Source organism: Calypte anna, chromosome 1 (genome assembly GCF_003957555.1).
Source record: "Calypte anna isolate BGI_N300 chromosome 1, bCalAnn1_v1.p, whole genome shotgun sequence".
Lineage (NCBI taxonomy): Eukaryota > Metazoa > Chordata > Aves > Apodiformes > Trochilidae > Calypte > Calypte anna.
This window is the reverse complement of record NC_044244.1, coordinates 115,174,194-115,196,550: the sequence shown is the minus strand read 5'-3', so window position 1 is coordinate 115,196,550 and position 22,357 is coordinate 115,174,194. Positions and strand designations below refer to the sequence as shown.

The 22,357-nt window shown below is 36.3% G+C and overlaps 1 protein-coding gene across 1 annotated transcript in view; it reads right to left on the bottom strand.

Moving 5' to 3' along the window:
* The window catches only part of CFAP47 (cilia and flagella associated protein 47), a 296,044-nt gene that overhangs the window by 59,433 nt on the left and 214,254 nt on the right, over positions 1-22,357 (bottom strand). The window contains exons 54-56 of the mRNA XM_030456465.1: positions 20,329-20,440; positions 13,726-13,830; positions 9,427-9,583 (exon numbers count right to left, since the gene is read on the bottom strand). Of these exons, the coding sequence (XP_030312325.1) occupies positions 9,427-9,583; positions 13,726-13,830; positions 20,329-20,440 (374 nt within the window). The remainder of the gene's footprint in view (positions 1-9,426; positions 9,584-13,725; positions 13,831-20,328; positions 20,441-22,357) is intronic.

Below are 22,357 nucleotides of genomic sequence, written 5' to 3'. Positions count from 1 at the left end.
AAAGTACAGATATAGTGTGGAGATCTTCTAAAATATAATTAAAATGAAGTAACACACCATTGAAAAAACATAAGGTTTAAAATATTTTCAGTTAAGTAATATTTAGGGATTACAAAATTAGATGTTTTCTAAATAAAAAAATTAAATGGTCAAGAAAGTCTTTAGTGACAGGAAACATGTAAGAGAAAACTTCAGAGAAATGGGTTCAGGTCCAGCCATACTGCAACAGTAACAGGCAAGAATTGCTTTCTTGATCAACTTACTGGATCAACTAAAAGATTACTTCATATAGACAGAAGATTAAGACATTAATTTAATTGGTTTCACTGATTGATGTTTTGGATAAATTAATAATAAGCCAGGAAAAATTGGTTTGAAGTCCAGCTTTAAAAACTGTTTTTGGAGTTGTTCAAGTAGACAAAGATCCTTTGCTAAAAGAATTGACACTTGCAGGAAATGCTGTGTAGAAAATGTAAGTAGCAGCTAACTCAAAGAATTTGAGCCCAACAGATAGACTGTATCTGAACAATAGGTCATATTAAAGGTAATGGCACTGAATGATGAATTGCTAGCACGAAGGTCTGATAACAGAAGGAAAAAACACCACTTCCTGCTGCTTGTGAGAAGAGAAACAGCCTCAAAATTATTTCACCTCAAGAGCAAAGTTTCAGATTTTGGAAACCAGCATAGAGGTTTAAAATGGAATTTGCAAACAATAGGTACATATTTAAAAGAACTGAAGGGCCCATTAGAAAAGCTACGTAATCTTTTTAATCTTTTAAATACCATCTTTCTTGAGCTGAGATACTGCAATGGCAGAAACAAGATAATTGTGAAATCTTTCCCTATAATTCTAAATATTTTGAAGTAATAACAACAACAACGATCTTATTATTACTTATATGTATTATTACATTATTATTTTTCTGTCCATGATGCAAACAAACTGAATACTATATATTTCCTGCATTAGTCCAAATTTTAAAATAACTGATATTTCTTTTTCTTTATATATGTCCACATATTCAGCTAAAAAGTGGCTTTCACAGAACTAGCTAACTGTAAAGATATATTCTGTGAACTAATCTCTGGAAATTTTTTTTCTCTGAAAAATAATTTCACTGTATAAAATTAAAAGCACTAGGTTCTGCTTCATGATGTTTCAAAAAGGCATTTATCAATTTACAAGTGTATCTATATACTGCACATTAATTTTTTACTTGATAACTAACCTCACAGTTTGCATTATGCCACAGTGATGTCAGCAGTCTTATTCTGCACTCATTATCCACATTCAAAACTGATTGGAAAATAAAATATTTCTTCATGGTTGTATTACTTCTTGCTAACACTGACTTAAATATATTCAGTAGTACTTATACCCAATGTGTTTTGATTGAAAAGAAAATAACTGTTAGTAGCAGCCTTGCTTTTGAGCATGTCCTCACTCACATGATAAAGTCAGAGAAAGCAGTTTGAAAACATTTTGCAGTGCACATTTTAAAAGTGGCAATCCTACTTAGCAAGTCTTTTCATGGAAAAAGACATGGGCAAGCCACTGAACATGCAAATTTCTCTTGGAAATAAGGTGAGTTTCAATAATTAACAATCTCAGACAGCTAGTTTTATATGACTGTGCACATGCCCTTATGAAAAGTCATCTTAAACACCAACACAGATATGAGTTTTGATAACATGTAACATTGGGTTCCAGAGAGGAACCAACTTACCTCCCTTATTCAGTTTCAAATTACCACCGTAGCTTGAATCTCTTATTTAATCATGGCCCTTCAAACTTTGAATTTAATATCTTCTAAAGAAAGTTATAATTTTTTCATGAAGCTTTGAAATGCATTTGGTCTGCTAAGAACATGAAGTTAAATTATCCGTTTCAATGGAAATAAAGCATTATATATATTAAAGAACAATTATTACTTAGGATAGTATCTATACAGATGAACTCTATGGGGTCCGGTTTATGCTGGAGATTTCAGTATTATTAACCACTTATACCAAGTTTTTTTCTTCCATAAAGCCTTAGTATAAATACATAGTATTATTTACAGAAAAGCAATAATATTAATCTTGAAGCAGCTGAACTAGTACAAATGGTTGCTAAACCAACTGTAATAAGAGCTTGAATATTCCAGTTCTGATCATTGGCTCATATTGTGGCATCCCATTAATATTCCTAATGTAGCTATGGATGCTTACATGAATGAGAGATGAACATTTAAGCCACAGATAAGTATCTAAATCCTGGGAAGAAAACAACAAGCTTTACAAGGTCCCAATATTTAATCCCTTCACCACAAATTATCAGATGGTGAGTAGTTTCACTTGCTCTATTTTTACCCAAAATAAAGGACTATTTGTTCTACAATATCAGTCAAAATTCACAGAAGAAAAACATTTCTGAGGAATAATGCTCATGTGTTCAACAAAGCTTCAGAAATGCAAATGACAGCCTTGGAAATGGTTCAGATTTGAGAATTCCCAATTAGTTTCTATTTTAGTTCCTGAACTATGCAGTTCTAAACATTTTTTTCCCATTTATCTAGGGAAGAATCGGTCTATGTGACAATTTTTTGGGGGGGATGTGGGAGTTGTGTTTTGGTGTTTGTTTTTTATTTGTTTAAATGAAGTACCGATAACATCTGTTATCTTCTTTAAAGTATTAAAAAAATCTATAAAAGTTTATGTTTATTGTTTGCACACTATAATTGAGATGCTCTATTTACATAGTTGACACCCTTAATTCTCCTAGGAAGCTGTGGTATAAACACAATGAAATATTTCATTCTGCCTTCTGACTGACTACTTTCTGTCCATTTCCCCTCTCTGCTCTCCCTCTGGCCTCCAATAACAGCAGCAATGAGTGTGGTGAGTCCAGAGATTAAGCCAAGGAAGACACACCAGTAACTTGCTGTAATGGTAAAATATCAGCTAAGAGGTTTTAAAATGGTAGTCACTTGGGGTTAATATTATTAACAATACAGCCTTGAGTTATTGTTCTCAGAGATGGATTCAAAAACTTCTGTGAATTTGAGTTACCTACTCTTTGGATTAGCATTTTTTACGAAAAAAAAAAAAAGGTTTTTAGAATAACTAGGATGTCACTCTTTTAGAAATAAATGAGGACTACTTTCTGTTTCAGACTAAAATGTTTGTGTTTAACTTAAATGTAAGGTTACTAATGCTATCTCTAAAGTAATATTACTGTTATTACGAATTAGATTGCACTTTTCCAAGTCAGTTCTTGCACTACCAGAAATGCTGGGACAAAAATAGGTTCTTTACATGTGTGTCAAAACACATTAAAATTAAGTATAGATCATCACAACATGGGTAAGAGATCTCATCTCCTTAAATCAGAACTGTAAATGGTCTTGAAATAATGTAAAGGTTTGGACATATCATTAACAAACTGATTAAAAATAATAATAATAAAAAGGAAAAAAGGGGGGGTAAATTTGTGGAAGTGCAAGTTCAGAACTACCAAAGTTCAGTTATTGGTAGGGAAGGAAGTGTAGGAGAAGTAATGTATTAACACTAAGATAACTTGCTGACCAGACTAGTTAGCCTTGTGGGTTGGCAGATTCATTCTCCATGTCAAAAAAAAGGTCGTACAGTGTGCTAGCACATCTGCATTACTAGGGTAAACACACAATCAGAGTTACTATATTAAAATATTATTTACCTCCTTTCCAGAAAATCTATCTTGAGGACATGAAAATTCAACTAAATATACAGGCCATTAAGGAAATTATTTCCCAGGACATGTAAGGGTCAGAAATACTAAACTGAACTCGCGCATTCATGATTTTGCTTATCAAACTATATTTTTCTTCCTCTGGAAAGATGAAAATAGGTACTACAGTAAATATTCCTACACAGAACAAATCATAGCATGCACAGCCATGGGAGAAGACAGCTAGAATGCATAACTCAACTATTGTGATTAAAAACAAGAAGACATAATTTGCAGGTCACTAGCAGCAACTAAATTAGGAAATTAACATTACTGATTTAAATTAACAAAGTTGATTTACAGATTCCAGACAACTTTTAAAGGACAAGTACAGTTTTTACTTACATATAGATCATAGTGCAAAACATATTTTTTTCAAAGACAGCTTTTTATAATTCTACAGGTCATGGAAACATTAGATCATTATCATGCCAGGTGTACTGATGTGTAAAGAAAAATGAAGACTAAAAACTTCTGATGCATTAAAGCCAACATCAGTCTTTCACTGCATAAGCTAGTTGCCTTTGCACTGTCCCTTTACTGAAAATCTCCCTAGAACAAGTTAATGCCCTATAGTTAGAAAGATGACCATTTGTTCACTAAAATGCTTTAAAAATGTAGGTTATGCTAATGTTTCTCAGAGCATCACAGCTCGCTAGGTTTAGTACCAATATTTAAGATCTGTAAATAATTTCTGGTGAATCTGCATTATGGTTAAGTCTGATTGTTCTGTTCTGCTATTTTGTGAACAGCACATTAGATTAGCTTTCCTACAAATAAAACTTAGTAGTATTACAGCATTAAACTGTGCTATCTGGCACTAGATTTGTGCTCAACAAGGCAAGCAGTTTGCTTCTCATAAATGCTCTCATTTTTGTACAACCAGAAGACTAGCCTGCATTTGGTAGTGGAACAAGGCATGCTGGACACCATGAGGTGCAGTGGGAACCTTCATACCACACATGTAACGCGCACCTACACTGTAAGAGGGTGTTTCATCAGTCACCTCCTGGGCAAATAGTGTGGGTTGCACAGCTATTCGCAGCCCTTCTGTAGAAGTCCGAGCTAAGGTAAGCTCAAAGGGTAGATGGAATGAGAAGAGAAATACAAACATTTAACATATTAGAAGGAAAATTGCATTATTAACAATGTCAAAGTTTACTATATCTTCAGCTGCTCCAGAGACTATGGGCTGATGAAGAAGAGCAATTCAAAAAAGTGGCACACCAATAATTTATCAAGGACCCTCTGGACAGAAGCTTTACCATCCATCACGTCAGCCACTTCCTCTAATTTACATCCCACTCTCTGTCATCATCCATGTAATTAATAAAGATCTTGAATAATATGGGCACTAGTGCTGACCCCTAGGGTGTTATTGCTAGCCAGGAGGAGCTTACTGCCAAGATTTTGATCACTATCACTTGAGACCAATAGTTCAGTCAAGTTTTCAACCCACTCAGCAGTCTGTTCATCAAGCCCAGGTTTCCTTAGCTTCCAAACAAGTGTGCTTTGGAAAGCAGTGACAAAAATCTTCTCCCCCACTTGCATAATCACTCATTTTCATATAGAAGGCGATCACATTAGTCAATAATGATTTTCACTTAAGAAATCCATTTGACTACTCTGCTTACTATCTTGAAAATGTGCTTGAAAATGGACAGGAAGAGCATATGCAAATCACGGGCTACACAGACCAGAGAAAAGTGTGTCCAATGATCATACCAGAGCCTGACGTGAGGCTAGTCAACCTACCACTCCTTCGGTCTTCCTTGTATCATTTTTAAATGTAGGAAATGACATATGGTTTTCCAAATCAGCAGAAACATCTCCTGATCAACATAAATTTTCATAGAGAACCACAATCATGTTGATGAACTCTTTTATAACTCAGTGAATTTTATCTCTGCTTGTGGATCTGAATGCATCAAATTGCTCTAAGAAATCCGCAGCCTGCTGCTTCCCAATGAGCTGCCACCTCCCTTTCAAACCGCGTCAGTACATGCTGCTTTGGGAGCAAGTTTTGCTTGCAAAGATTAAGGAAAAAAAAGCACTGAGCACTTCAGCCTTTCCTACACTATCTGCAACTAGCTGATTCTCCACCATCCATCAATGGACCTATCTGCATTTTCCCTAAGTTTCCTTATGACTCTAGCATACCTTCAGGATACCTTCTTGTGAGCATATACTTTTCCTGTTAGTCTTCACAACTGATGGGCTGATAGATAATTTTGGCAGGTATTACCCTAAACAAATTATACAATACGTGGTAAGGACCAAAACAAACAAAAAAAAAAGGGGGTCACTGTGCAACTAAAATTAGAGACCAACAAGAAAGCAAGTGTAGCAATAGACCCTTTTGGAAAAATAACAGCATGTAGACCCCACACCGAGGAGGAAAAAAACTGGTATTTTATCAACATCTGCTTCCCTGTGAAGAACCTTGGATGCTGATGACTCAGATAATTTCTTGCGAAGTATGATATTTATCCTATGAAGTACAAAGCACTGATGATTTATTGCAGGTATGCTGTCTCTTTCCATATACCCTGCCAAGACTACTTGATTTCTTGGCTTGATCACAGACTTGCCTTCTCATTTAGCCATCAGTCACTACACTATTGGCTAAAATTGATTAATGCCACCAGACTGGCTATGTTCTTCTTGTCTGGACACTGAGACTGCAAGCCTTGTTTGAAAGGCCTCTGCCAGTCTTGTCACTCTTGGCTTGTTTCACGTTGTTTTTTGAAGCAGTCTGTTCCCTGACAGCTAGCATCTTTGCAGTTGGACTGCTAATGTCTTGCAATTTGTATTTTGATGAGACCTGAGACTTTGATTAGACTGTCAATAAATTCTTAGTGTCACATATGCTTCTCCAGCCCACATATGTTGCACCAGATCCATAGCAGCATATGCTTCCTTTTTATGCTAGTTCACTGAGAGGGTCCTTGCATCACTAAGTGGATATTCTGCAGAACTTCACAGGCTTCCTAAGTAATCAGATGATTCACTCCTGAGCTGTTAATAAAGTTTCTGCAAAACTCACACAGCTCTGAGTACATTTCTATACTGTGGCATATAGAGACTTGAAAAAGCTAAATCATCTCATGGTCGCCTAAGCTGTGCACATGGTCAAATTTATTTTCCCTATCCTTTCTAAACAGCCTGCATCCACCTGTAGCCATGCTCCCATTGTGCACACTGTCACTGACTGTCTTAATGACTGCGTTCACTTTGCAGCCCTGCAACAGCCCTGGCATTGGTATTCTTCACGTTTTCCTGTTTGCTGCCCAAGAACTGTGCAAATGGATGCAGACTCATTAAGGAAAGAATGACCACAGAACCTTCTAGTCTACTTCAGTCTGTTCAGTGTTTACTTGGCTGTATAGGTATCTATATATGAGTGAGCAGCAAGTTGTAAGAACTGCAAGGTCAGATAAGCCTTGGCAACCTTTTCTGTAGCATCTCAGATCTGAGCTTCAGGAAAAGAGCAAACTTCCTGGGATGATACACTGGTATGGAAATCGGCAGCCTCTGTCCTATGGAGGAAGAAAAATTCAACCACTATCGCTCATTGTTTCCTGTTTAATAGTGCTGGTTCTTTTCTGCAGACCCAAGATACTCAGCCCAGACTCCTCACTCTCAACAGAACCCTTTTCCCCCTTCCTTTCCTGTAGATTTCTGAACCTACACTATAAAGGAACAGCTGGAGATGGAAATGGCACCCTCTTCTTGATGCTTCTCTCTTCCTTTGGTCACAGGAAACTTCCTGGCCTTGAGTGGCTTGGCTCTTGTTTCTTCAGAGTCTTAGCAAAGATCTTGTCCATCATTTGTTCATTAACCCTGATGTAATTAAGCTCTTCCATCAGGCACTGCAAGAAGTCTACCACAGCACACATCTATCTGGTGAGGTCATTATCATTTGTTACACAGTGCCAGGTGGGAACCTCAAGAACTCCCACTGCCTCAGACCAGGGTTGCAGCATCCACCCTCAGGACTTCCATTTGGGTTATAGAACTAGTGATTGCACAATCCAAGGCATTAGAGCACTTTTTCTGGAATTTTCTCAACATTACCTCAACCTTATCTACTATGAACAGCACTTTTGAGCCCTTGCTAAATGTCAGCTGCTTCACCAACCTCCCTGTTTCTGTGTGCATATCCAGCCTGCAATGCTTCTTGTCACTTAAGGGTGCCTGGGTGACAGATAAGTAGGAATCTGGACTTGACTCTGTGCCCCTCTTTGCCAAGCCCCCTGCTCAGCAAGTAAGCTCTGTCACAATCCCTGAGATTATTTACTCAGCCTGTGTCACAGTTTAATGCTCCTTATAAGCTACTTACAAGACACTTAGTTGAAAGCAAAATTACAAGGCAGACAATTAGGTGTATCCTGGCCCAAACCAGTACAGCCTGTAAACCATGGATCCACTGCATGCTATTGCTTCCTTCACTGTTGTCCAGAAGATAAGATCAACAGACTTTCAGACATGGTTTGATGGAACTCTGTTTTGTGACAGTACTGAATGAAAATCTTTTAGCAGTTAAACATGGGAAACTGCACTGAAGTCTGCCACAAAAACTTAGCTAGCAAAGTATAGGCCATTCAGTCATGAGATCAAAGTGCTCTTGAGCAGGAACCATTTAGGTAAAAGAATTTCCAACCCTCCCCCCTATATTAATGCACAGGCAGACAAAGCAATATTTCTAAGTCCTATCTCAGAAGGTGTAATTATAAAGCACAAGTTCAATGTAACAGATAAACATGAATCTACACTTTAAAAAAATCATATTTATTCACTTACTCTATATGCCAGAAACCAGAAATCATAGTGTGAGTGTAAACCTGGCTTAAAAATTACCTTAACACAGGTTTGATTTTGCTATTCTGTTTTGTTTCCTCATCCACGGGGTCTCCATCAGAGGCCACTGGAAGGTTTATCTTCAATTTTCTTTACACATAGGTGCCAGGAAATGCTTTGGTAGCTGTTTTCTGATGCTAAATGTTATTTTGGGCTAGGAGGAGATTTAGAGGACCTTCTAAAGCTCTCTGCTTCACTCAAAGTGAGATTTACTCTTTCACTGAGTGAATTTCAGTTATGAAGGAGAATCTTGGACTTCAAACTTGAGTTTTACTGCATTTGTGAAATCACAGTATGGACAGTGACTTGGTGATCTTTGATAGATCTGGATTTTGGGTTTTTTTGTTTTGTTGTTTTTTTCTTGAAGTATGTATGTATGAAAATATTGCTGCAACCTACTATCCTGGAAGGTCAATCAGAAAAAAAAAACCTGAGATATTTTGCCCCCAATAACTCCATCAGATATCAAGAATCTTTCAAAACATTCTGGAAAATTACTGAGGGAAAAAACAAAACAAACAGCTTAGCTATTTGGTCTAGATGTAGTTTGCAAAACACACCTCAGGAGTCTCCTATTGCCTAAATGATATGGTGCAGTCCACAGCCAACAACCATCTGTGAGGCTGTATGACCCAGGAGGTTCTGTAAGCAGCTGCTAAAGGTCAGCTCCCACAGCACGTTCTACAGAGTTTTTCAGGGTGGACACAGTAGAAATGGTAGGAACCAAATGTAATCACATCCCACTCTCACTTTTAATGCAACCCGAGGAGTTTAACTTCCTCCCCTCACCCCCGCAAAAATCCAAAGCCCTGTACCTGTCAGGATGACATCTACCACCACGTTTTCATCAGTTGGATTTATGAAAGATATGATGACAAAAGAATGCTGGCCAATACATGCACTTATGCTGGTTGGCTCCATCAGCTGAGGAGGAAGACCAGACCCCGAAAGGTAAAATATCCACTCTTGAAGCTGCAGATGAAACAAGTGTCATTATATATTATTTGTCAAGTAACATCTATACATTTTAAGGCATTTTGACTACTTCTTTCTTCCTAGTGTTCTACATCTCTTTTCTGTTGTAAGTAAACTGTTGTTTAAACATTTTCTTTCTCTCTTCTTTCTCCAAACTGCTATATTACTCTAAGTGTTGCTAGCTGGAAATCAATAGTACCTGTATGGGAGATGTTCACATCTCTTTGCATTTAACTTCTGTGTTACTCTGAGCACAGAACATTTAACTTCCATGTAGCCACTCAGAGCTTCCAGTGGAGTGAATGGAAAGATGCAAGTGGTTTAAAAGTGCAATTTAAAGCACATATATTAGAACCTGAAAGCAGATTGAGAAGTTCTCTTCAGAAAAAAAAAAAAAAAAGGAAAATAATTCTTGGATGAGATAGCAGTAGAATCACACTAAAAGTTAAAATTATTATGTTAAAGATAATGAAAAACCAATATACACAGAGGAACTACTGAGAAAACCAGAAGGAACTAGTAGATATAGGATATTACCACAGAGAAGATAAAAGGAATATTTAATTACACTTATGTGTTAATTATGATTTTTTTTTTCTTTCCAGCATGCCAGTAAAGAGCTGTCTGCCACATACTTACTTGTTTACATTTATAAAGAGTGATGTTAATGAAGCCACTCATGGAACCTTTAAAGGCAAATGAGCAGCAAAGATGAATGGTAAATGTAATGATACTACGATACTACCATTATTTTAAGGAAAATATTCAGTTAACACATTCATGTTGCTGCTTTTAAATAACAACTGAACAGACTAAAATCCAAGGTTATTACAAATTGCTTAGTGACCCTTTGATGTTTTGTTCATTATCACTCAAAGAGTATTCAATAAAATAATTAAAAAATATCAAAACACTGTTTTCATTATATTGCATTTACTTCTGTATAGGCCATCTGAAAAAAAATGCAGGAAAATCTGTAATTGAGAGGGTTCAAAAATATACAACAATTATGCAAATGCAGCAAAAAGCAACTAATATAGAGAGATTTCTCAGCATAAAGAGAAAAAAATAAAATGGCACATCACATGTCTTCAAATACTTTGGACAGCAATATTTCATGCCTTTATTATCATTTTAGAGAGAAACATTCAAACAAGAAAAATGACATACTAATGAAGTAAATTTTTTTGTGCAAATCATCTGGGACTACAAGATTTTGATTTAAGAAATAAAAAGAAAAAGAGAAGTGTTTATATATTGATGCAGAAACTAACTGATATTAAAAGTCCAAATATAAAAACAAAGCCTATATTTTCTTCAGGATTTAGATAGTGATTTATATCACCTGATTTGCAGATTTCTAAACTACTCAGACTAACAAGAATTATAAACTACTTCCCTTAAAAATTACAGTTTATTTTGTTATCATTGACTTTAAAATAACTTGAAGCTTGTGTATGGTTACAAATTCACAATCCAAAAGCTAGGACTACTCACTATTTTCCAAAGGCAGATGCTAGTGCTACACAGACTGAAGCAACACAGAATTAACTTTAGGGTGAAAATCCTTTGCTGAACAAGAAAACAAAACCCAACCAACCAACTAACCAACCAAAAAAAACCCAAAAAAACTCCACAAAAACAAAAAACAAAGCAGCAACAACAGCAAAAAAACCCCAAAACCAAAACAAAACAAAAAAACCCAAGAGCCCAACAGCTGCCAAGCCATCATACTGTATTATTTGAGTTCCTGACTCATGTTTTTCTTTATCACATTGGCCTCAAGGTGTTAAATGTAAACAGAAAGGCTGAGCACACTTCTCAGGCTTATTTTGAAGGACATTAACACAGGTGTGAGCATGGCAGAGGACAGTGTTTCCAGCAACCTGGATGTGTCAAACCATCAGCAGAATATACTGGCTCCTTACTGACACTTTGTGCTTGCATACAACCACAGTAATGCAAATGTTTTCTTTGTTTGCAAAACAGTTTGTTTGAAAAGCTCGTAATGCAGAACATATGAGGCAATATTAATTTAACAATGCTTACAGGACCAACTGCAAATTTTTGTGAGCCACCTTGTTCACAGCAAGTAATTTTACACTGAGGTACAGTGCTGGGGTAGGAGGAGAACTCATATTTTGTGCAGGTGAGCTATAAAGATCAAGTTTGAGCTTTATTCTTGAAAGATTGTGCCCATGGTATATGGACAACAAAGACTTCTGCTCCCTCTGATTTTTTGTAGTTAGCAGAGTCAATTTAAACCTCATTGCTTCAAGTGCTGAGCACCTTTAAAACAATACACAAACTTTATTGAACAGGGCAGCTAAAGAGAGAGCCAAACAATATTATCGGTTAGTCTGGAAAATAAAACAAGACAACAAAAATTTTACAGATTTTAGGATGGCCCTGCTTTGCCCGGCCTGCAGTTACTGTTCCTCGTTGACCATTTGGGGTGGAGCTCAAGACCATGATATTCTGAGTGCCAGAAACTGAGAGAAAAAAAGATTAAAAGACCCAGAATCCTAAGGCAAACAATACAAGATATGATTAAATAGTGGGCTTAGTTTCTCTCTAGTATTTCTTACTGCTCCTAAGAATTTACATTAAACCTGGATGCTAGCAATGTAGTAAAAGAATAGGATAATACAGATATGTAGCTGGGTGTGGATTATTGTGCTGGTTTTGGCTGGGATAGAATTAATATTCCTTATGGCAGCTCATATGGGGCTGTTTTGTATTTGTGTAGAAAACAATATCAATAATACAGAGATGGTTTAGCTGTTGCTGAGCAGTGGCTCACACAGCATCAAGGCCTTCTCAGCTTCTCACCCCACCAGCAAGCAGGCTGGGGGTGCATAACAACCTGTGAGGGGACACAGCTGACCCCAACTTATCAAAGGGACATTCCACACCACATTTTCACCTATAAAATCTATGGGAAAAAGAAGAAAGTTAGGAGACCTTTGGAGTAGTGGTATTTGTCTTCCTAAGTAAGAGTTAGGTGCGATGAAGCCTGGGTCTCCTGGGGATGACTGAATAGCTGCCTGCCAATAGGAAGTAGTGAATGAATCCTTTGTTTTGCTTCTGATTTACCTATTAAACTGTCTTTATCTCAACTCAGAAGTTCTCTCACTTTAAGCCTTTCAATTTTCTCCCCCAGCCGACCAAGCAGGAGTGAGTGAGCAGATATGCAGGGCTTAGTTGCCAGCTGAGGTAAAATCACAACAGTTATATTCAAGCCGGCCTTTCAAGTTGTGTTGTCCCAGCAAACCCAATTTCAGATTTTCACATTGATTAGAACTAAACACAGATTTACTTTGTGAAAAGTTCTTCAAACCAGAGAAGAGAGCTTCAAACCAAACACAAATGTAGCAGGTTCAGCAAAGCAGCGCAATCAGAAATAGTTAAGGTTAACCCTGTAAGTAGTGTCATTAACTGATTTTGTATTAGTCAGCTGTTCAGCTACCAGTTGGCTTAATTGTCCATTCAGATACAACTAGTCAGAGAAATCAAGGGAGTGAAATCAATGTCTGGGTGGAGGGTTGCATTAAAAGTTGTTTGAGACATCCATCACTGATGAGAAACATTCTTCAAGTCTTGATTAAAACAGGCTGTTATATATGGACAAATATTCTCTGTTTGCTATCAGTATAACAATTAGCAAAATAAATAGTCTGGCATCGATTTAATTAGGACTGTAGCAGTGAAAATAACAAAAAATTACAAAATTCAAAACATTCAGGCATAAAAAGAGCCCTAATTCATGGAAGAATTTAATTTTCTTTGGAATTGAGAAAAACATCATGAAATTTCATTTCAGTGGTGATGATACTAAGACTTGCCAGTCTTCTGGTGTTAAAATCAGCAGAACTAATTACCAAGAAAGCTAAAACTGTTTTTTAGTTATTGTATCTACTAGACCATTACACCTCTTTTTTAATACTGTGAATAGAATAATTTTTGTGTAAAAGGTTAAAACAAACTATAACTTATGAACATTGCTGAATTTTCTCTTTCATCATGCATCCAATTGTTACATTTCAATTTGTCCTACAGACTGAAACCCTTACTTACTTGCCTACTAAAATATTATTTAATCTGAATTCCAGGTGTGGGCAGCAAACACAGTATCATACCTGTGAACATTTGAAGGTTATTGATGCCTTGTGGTTGCCTCTTCCAAGGGCAGATGGACAGAAGCGTACGGGTACCTCAGTGGTGGAATGAGGAGAGACGATCAGCTGCACAAACACAGGAAGGAGCAAAGGAAAGATGGGGGGAGAAATCAATTATTTTGAGTCTGTTTCTGTTTCATGCTTTGTGTAGACAGTGTTGATGTTTATGTGATTAATGTGTTCCACCAGACACATTCCTTCCTCTCAGCAAGCACGGGCTGCTAAGGCAGCAAGGGTAGCGCAGTAAACAGCCCCAGTGGCAGTCACTGCACGTTCATTCCCCAGGAACTACAGAGCTGGTGTTACAGATTGCTCCAAGGACATGGAGAGCAGATCTCACAAACAGCATTCAAACATGACTTTGGTGCCTGATCGTACTGATGACACTAAAAGGTTATCACATTGACCTCCAAAGACACAGACTGGCTTATAAGGGAAATACGTGCTAGATTTTAATAAAGTAGTGCTTTGTCTCTGTTGCATTCACTACTATCTTAAGTAACATTATAAATAATGTTAGTTTTCTCTTCACCTGATGTGTACTACTGGAGTCTCAATTGCACAGGGAAAAGCAAAGTAGCTGACTATGTTGGGGTCATAAATGTTTTTAAGAACTAGATAAGTGATGAAAGAATTATGAATAATAAAAATTCCACTGCATTGAGAGAATGATCAGGTAGAAACATTGAATATACAATTACCCTGTCTATTTTTTAATTAAAAAAAAGTACTAGGTTTTTAATATCACACATGATTGCATATTGTTTGCATGTAAGAACATATAAAAAAGATAATTGGTTGGAATGAGGGATGCTTAAACTGCATTTTATAAAAGTAATACAATTTAAAACTAACAAAGGTCAAAACAACACCCTACAGCAGTTGGCACTGACAATCCCTTTTGTAAAGGAGATGTCAGCCCTGGAAGAAAAGGTCACTAGCAGGCAACAAGTAGGAGTTATTAAAACATTCATTTTTGTTTACTACATTCAATGGTTACAAGATGCCTGACTGCACTAATAAGCCCCCCAATGTCTTCCTACCCCATCTCTTTGAATGTTTCTGTTCTGACACTAGCTATGAGCTGAGGAAGCTTGATTTTCTGGCACAGCAAGGCAGTGATCCTCAGCAGCAGCCTGAGCAGAGCCATGACAGGGACAGGCTTGGGGGCCACTCCTGATCCAGGAGCACAGGCCATGGCCTCCAGCATTGAGGCCAAACTGGAGGCCCCAGAGGTTCCAGAGACAGGATTACACTCCCAGCCTCCCAGGGGCACAGGGCTCTGGTGAAGCTTATGTTGTTTTTTTTTTGCTACCCGTGGATTATGCTGCCAATTTTTAGCTGGACCCAGGCAGGGGCCACCAGCATCCTGGTCCTGCCAGGCATCTTCTGGGTGTTTTGTGATACCTTGAACAAGAGTTATCCCTTCTGACAGCAGCAGGAGTTAGATTGAGCAGAAGAGACGACAGAGCTCAGATGTGGTCAATTAAGCACAAAACTTGTTTTTCTCTTTTTGGGGGCAAGTTTTAAAATAATTTATCTGAATACTGTCATAACAGTTCATTAGCTTGAAGACATTAACTGTCTTATCTACTGGGGGGGTGATATTTCCTTTTTTGAAACTTTATAAATTCAATTTTAGTTTCCTCTGCATGACAAAAAACAGTGGTGGAAAGGTAAGTATAGGACCCTCATGAGGCTTGCTGCTCTGACCCATTCCCACTGAGCTCTTACAGTACCTCCATCTCTGATATGGGGAGCACAGCACCACTTTGTCACCCACACTTCACAATCTCATACAATCCATATGTGAGTGATAACTTGAAAACACATTTGCCATCATCCCACACTCATCATCTTTGCAAGCCTCCTGTATTACCCCAAATAACAGACCTGAGGGAGAACCACCTCCCACAAACCACCTCCGTCCCCATCTGTTCCACTGCACACCACTGAGTTCATTTAGCTGTTGATCATCCCAAAGAAGCTTGAACAGCTCATTTCTCAGTAAGTTCCTGGGCATGCTCAGTATCCAGAGACCCTTTTTGGGCACTTTTGGCTTTTATTTGCAGTCTAGTTCTTACCTACTTTGTATAAACCAGCCAGCCTCATTTATCAAGCAGAGTCTTATGAAGGGAGAAAGAACTTTAATTATTAATGCCTCTCAAATACTTTTGAACAAAATGAAAAAGCAAGGTAAAGGTAAGTTGTCACAGTATGAGAATACATGATTAAAATTAAGACCACAACTTAAAGATTTTTAATAATTTCACTAAAGAGATCCACAGTATTTGGAATAATAGTTGTCACATAAAGGTGAAAACAGACTGGTATTCTATTTTCAGTAAGCATTATTTGACATGTTATCATTAAACAGAAAATGCACTGGATTTATGATAATCTAGCAGACTGCCTGTTCTGAAAGCAGAAAAGATTTATTTTTTTTTTTAGATCATGGGTCTGTTTTTTAAAAATCATTTTATATTGCACAGTATGATGTCCTAATGTATCCAGAAAATAATCCGTTTGAAATACAGAGCTGGATGAAAAAAAGAACTTACTTTCTACTGAAAACTGAAGACTAAATTGCCTGAAGAAATAGAATTGAGAAATAATGCTAACAATGTGTTCAAGCAAGTTATACAAAATACTTTGACATGGCATACAATAAAATATACTGAAGTTAACCCATCCCCTGCCTTTCCACTTGTTTATATGAACAGGTGTCTTCCAGGATACTCATGTGAAAGGGGACTCCATCATTGCTCTTCATAAGGTCTCAGCTATAACTGTAAAAATACAAATGGAGTCTGAAGAAGACTGAGCAACTACACATGCATTATTCCTATTATAAATATAAGAAAGGAGGGAAAAATTTTTCATTAAATCTGAAAGTTCGTTCTCTACACTGTACAAAACAGTGCTCTTGGTCATTAACAAAGTAATAAAACTTGCACACAGAGACTTTGAGAATGCACTCCTCTCTGCCAGTCTTCCCTTATTAAATTATCTTTCATCAATAAAAAAACATATTTCCTAGCTGATCAGGATGGAATACAGCTTCATAAAAAAAGTTCAGGCTAGTTACAAGCCAGAATAGTAAACTGAAGATTTACAGTGAAAACATGTTCCTTTTTGGAAACATAGATGATCCCATTTACAGCATTTTTTGTACACTGAAGCTACATGATAAATATATGTGTGTGTATAGATATAATACTCATACATGTGGAAACTGTACATGTCTTTATGTAGAGGGAAAGAAGGAAATGGAAGAATAGCAAGACTGATGATTGAGAATTTTCACCTGTTAAATGCTGGACATGAATACTTCTCTAGTAGAGGTAAAGCAAGCTTTGGTTAGGAGAGAAACAGAAAACTTAACATTCCAATGACTGTTTCCTCCAGGAACTCATAATGCTCAATATGCTAATGAAGAACAAATTAGGAATATTGCAGCAAATTTATGGGAGCTCACTTCTGTTCCAGCTCCTAGAGGATTTGGCAGCATTTGTAAAGATGTTAAATTAATCCATACAGTGTAAGGTTGAAGAGAAGGGAAAAAAATAAGACATCGCTTCTTAAAAAAGAAAAAAATATGGAAATCCACATCACATTGCAGAAAATCCTTGAAAACTTCTATCAAAATCTTCAACAAAAATCAAAATGGTATATTTCATTTAAATATGTTTTAGGCTATAATTGCAAAGCTGCTAACAAGATACATATCCTATTTTCATCAGTTTACAAAGAAGTTAATGGATCTGCTTCTAATTTACATGAAGCTGACAAGAGATTTAAAGTCTTTGCATTCCATTTAGACTTTATTAAGCATACACAAGTTCTGGAATACTTAAGCGTAATTCAACTGGACCTGAGGAAAGCCTATTATTAATGATGTCTGTACCTGAAGTTGAATCAGATCCCTTGTGTAACTTCAGTAATGATTACTGTTATGAACTGAAACTAGAACTAACTTCCACACACATGGAAGTATGATAAATACTATGTTTGCATTTTTAAAAATCTGAAATATTAGTAAAAATGTTGGTTAACATTTTTGGCAATTAATCTCTAGGAAATAAAAATTTTTCTCTGATATTTCTGTTGAGTGTATTTTATCTAACATAACTTCATCACCGATGAGATCCATTTGAGATATTCCCTTACTGAGAACACAACTATCTTCAACAGTTCCACATCTTAGGTGGCATAAAACCAAATATGGATTATCTATACAAAATATTAAAACTACTGATTTAGATTTTCAGAATTCTGAAACTACTACTAGTTCTCTTTCAGTACTACCTGTCTTAAATAGACAATCCCTTCTTTAATCTATTGTTCTTATAGTTTGCTCTTTATTGTTGTATTTCATCTGAGGATCTCTCAAATCAGAATTTTTTCCGCTGCCAAGAAACCATTATTTGCTTTGAAGAATAATTAAGAAAAATTAACTAGAATGATTAAGATGGGTAACTTCTTTCACATATAGCAAGGACATTAAAATATGCATTAATTGAAACCAATACCTGAAATACAGGCTACAGTTTATAAGAACAAACAGTAAGCTTCTGGAAGTTGAATACAGTGCTGTATGCAGACAATGAACCTAGGATGCAACATATTCAAGAGAAGTTATTTAAACAATACTCCCTGCCTTTGTCATCAAAACTGAAATGGAAATCATATTATCTTTCCAAGCATGGGGCTGCAATGGAAGAAACAAGTTCAAAAAGAAACAGTTCTGTGAAATAAATATTAGGTAGTTGCTTATAGCAGTTTCACCAAAGCTACCCTTTAACTGGAAGAACTACTGCAATTCACAAACAACATTTCAGAATTCGATGCAAAAAGGATATGCAGGACTGAATATGCTATTAAGAAGAAAGAAAGAAAAGAAATAAAATTACTGCAGTTAGCGTTGAAAGTTTCATAAGCAATATAATGCAGTTATTTGTGATATGTGGATCTCTGGTGATAAATTAGGAAAGCAGAAAGGAGAAGATTTTATTTTTAATTTCCTGGCCATGGTAACATGCAATCTGCAGGAGCCAAAAGCTGCTATAATTACATTTAATCCACTTCTGTGCCAATGACCTAAACATAACTTATATAACACACATAGGTGATCAATATAGTTTGCATCCATAATGCTTCTTAGCTCCTATTCAAATACCAATTGATGGAATTATTAATAACAGGACTTGTCAATTTTTTTTACACGTAATGAATGAAAATATACTGATATGCATGACACAAAAGACAGACTAAAATAAACACATTTCATACTTTTAAATTAATGTAGTACTATGTGTACAAAATACAGGGCAGTCTATTAAGTGTGATCTCCTTTAGCTGTATTAATTAGAAACATATAACCCAACAGTCTACATCTGAGGCTGAGTTTCTGAAAACCAAAACTGGATATATCGTGACTTTATAGTGTTCCTCTGTTTTCTCCATACAATCCATTTTCTAACTTACCAGCTTTATTTTAAGGTCTTATTACAATATTCTTCTCTCCCTCTGACTCTTATACCATTTGCACATAAAACCCCCCAGTTCTGCTATATGTTTTGCCTGTATTGTCTTCCTCATGCCTCGAAAAGGTTCAATTGCCATTTCTTTCCTGTCTGCAACAGGTTTCTTCATTTTCTTTTCATTAAATGATCCAATCACATTCCTAACCCCTTGCACCAGGATTTCCACATATCTGTCTTCCTTTTTCTCATCTCCTCATCGTAAACCCAACACACATTTAATAGCATTAATTGTTAATAACAACCAAGGAGTTCTTTATAGGACCTGTACTTTAAACTAGAAATCAATGGTCAACAAATACTTTTCAGAATTCTGACTATTTAGAAGTTCAGTCAACCTCAATGAAAATGTGCAAGCCAAGCCTGTAGATAAAACCCTCTAGCTCTTGAAAGGACAAAAATGTTATGCAGCAAGATGCAAGGGCTTCTGTGATGGAGGAGGAAAAAGCAAGGTACATAATGGTAACAAGGTGAAGTTTTCCTCAGAAATCAGTCTCAGTGTAAATGGGAGTTTGGAGAATAAAATTATTGGACATATTTGCTTGAAGCTTCCTTGTAGCCAGGGTGTCCAAGTTCTTACTCAGAGACCCTGCAAGATGGTTATAACTGCTATGACTATGAGATATTCTTATATACTTACATCAATATTTTACCTATTTACCTAAATATTTACCTGGTTATCCTGATGATTCTTACACACTTGTGAAGCTTCTAATACAGCTGTTTTGTTCACAAGTTGTCCTTCTAATATCTCCTGAATATTATTTGCAACCAGCACTGCAGTCCTCAAAACCATTCCACAAAGCATTCCAGGGAATAAACACACTTCTGCTTGAGTTGTTTTGAAAGTTTAATTGTGCTCATCCTTAAGCTATAAAATCTCTGGACTACATCATTATAATGCCTCTAATCCTTGAGACTACATCATGTATTCTGAATCCACAGTACAATACACAGTTCACTAGGTTTTGAAAAGAAGGCTCTTTCATCACTTCTGTGAAAGCACAGAAATGTTACTTACAGGGTGTTCTGGATCAATCTCAGTTGAAAAATTGATAGGATTGCTGTTGACAACTTCTAGCTCCAGAGTTTCATGTGTAGGATTGGAGAGAGGTATGTAGAGATGAGCCCATCTGGAAAAAATATGTATATGCAATGACTATTAGTTATAAAGTTTCTTCCATTGTATTTCATTACTCAGCATTTGTTTGTACTTTTAAAAATAAAATTATATTTTATTGCATAACTATTTTTCCACTAGTATAGGGACATACTTAGTGTAATTAGTTAATATTAGTAATGATAAAAACTGGTAGCAATTAGTAAGGGCAGAATTTGACTTGCTCTATTTCAGTTGCCAGGAAGTTAGTTTATATTAAGAGGACTGTCTAGCTCCTCCAGTACTCAACAAGGAGAAAAAATATTTTCAGGGAGCATTGGTCCTGCTGCAAATCACTAAGATGCTGGATCGCTTGTCATTGCTTACAGGAAGAACCAAGACTTAATGCCTGACTTTTAGATAGGAGGATATAGCAATGAATCCTAGTGTCTCCAATACCACAGCTTCATGTTTATTCCTAAGCTCCAATTTTGAGATTTATGTCTTGCTTTTCTTTCCTTACTTTCTGCAGATTTAACTTTGGAATAAAACATTTTAGTCAAATAAGTAATTCAGAGTGCCAAGGCCCACAAAAATTTGGTTCCTAAAAGTAAAATAATTTTAAGTATATCACACAGTAGTCTCTCCATGGACTCATAGTCTGCCTCAGGAAAAGCAGTAAAGATAAATTAAAGGTAAACAGATAAATTAAATCTGTAACTCCTTTTTTATCTAAGCAATGGTTTACAGTAAAAGCTTGAAATTACATGGTGCTGCCAATAACTTTTGATTTAGTGCCACTAGGCAACCATTCTTTTTGAACCTACTGTTCCACACTGGCCATTTCCATCGAGGTTCTTCCTGCTTCCTTCATCTTTATTCCTTTCCATAAACACAAAATCTGTTTTATATTATACAATTGTTGCATTGCTCATTATATTATAATGGTACATCATTATGTTGCAAATGTAGATTATGTATTTTAATGAGTATTGTGGCTGTTCCAGAACAAAGATTGGAGTATGATGATTGTCTAAATGTTATGCTTTAAATCATCTAGCACTCTATTTAACTGACTGTCCTCTTTTTTCTAATTAATGAATAAACAAACAAAAGTTACCTTCAAGAGAGAGTACAGTTTTCAAAAGAAAAAAAATTGGCTATTCTGTTAAAAATAATATATTATTGCCCTTAACAAAGATATATGACCATAAATCACATTCTCATTCTTACACCAAGGGTGACAGAAAAGAGATTCAAGGTGAATCAGTGAAAATAGTAAGTAAGAGGAGTTTGAAAACATAGATGCATATATTGGTTTCACTGTAATTTATCTACCTAATAGATATTCCCTCTAGTCAAAGCTATGGCAGGTCAACTGCCAGATTGCCTCACATATTTATCCTCTGGAAAAAATTAGTCACTTAATCATAGCTAAATCAGTAAGGAAAAAGAAAATATAAGAAGAAACTTCCAGAAGTATTTCAATCAAGCTTTACAACTGCAACTTCAGGTCCTAAAACCTGTGTGCAGATGTTTTCCTTTCAATATGTGCAGTGACGTAAATCCCCAAAAGCTGAGTGGTAGAATTATTTCTCACTAGCGTGTCAAGATAGCACTGTCAAAACATTGCATCACTGAGGTCTCAACAGCAGAAAGTAGAAAAATATCAGGCAACTCCAGTTTTTCACAGTTGACACCTCTAGTCTTTACTTTTTTTCTAGTGTGTTTCATACATAAAACTTTGTCAAAGGGAACCCTATGTTGGAACATCTGAAATTTCACTAAGCAACTACTTGTCTTTCAGAGGTTCTTCAAGAGACTCGAATCCACTAAGGAATCCCCACCTCATAGAAACTGACCACTGTGATTATGCTGGAAAAATTTGTTATATGTGACAGTAAATTCAAGACCTCTGTGAACATCATTTGACTGCTCATCTTTAATGACT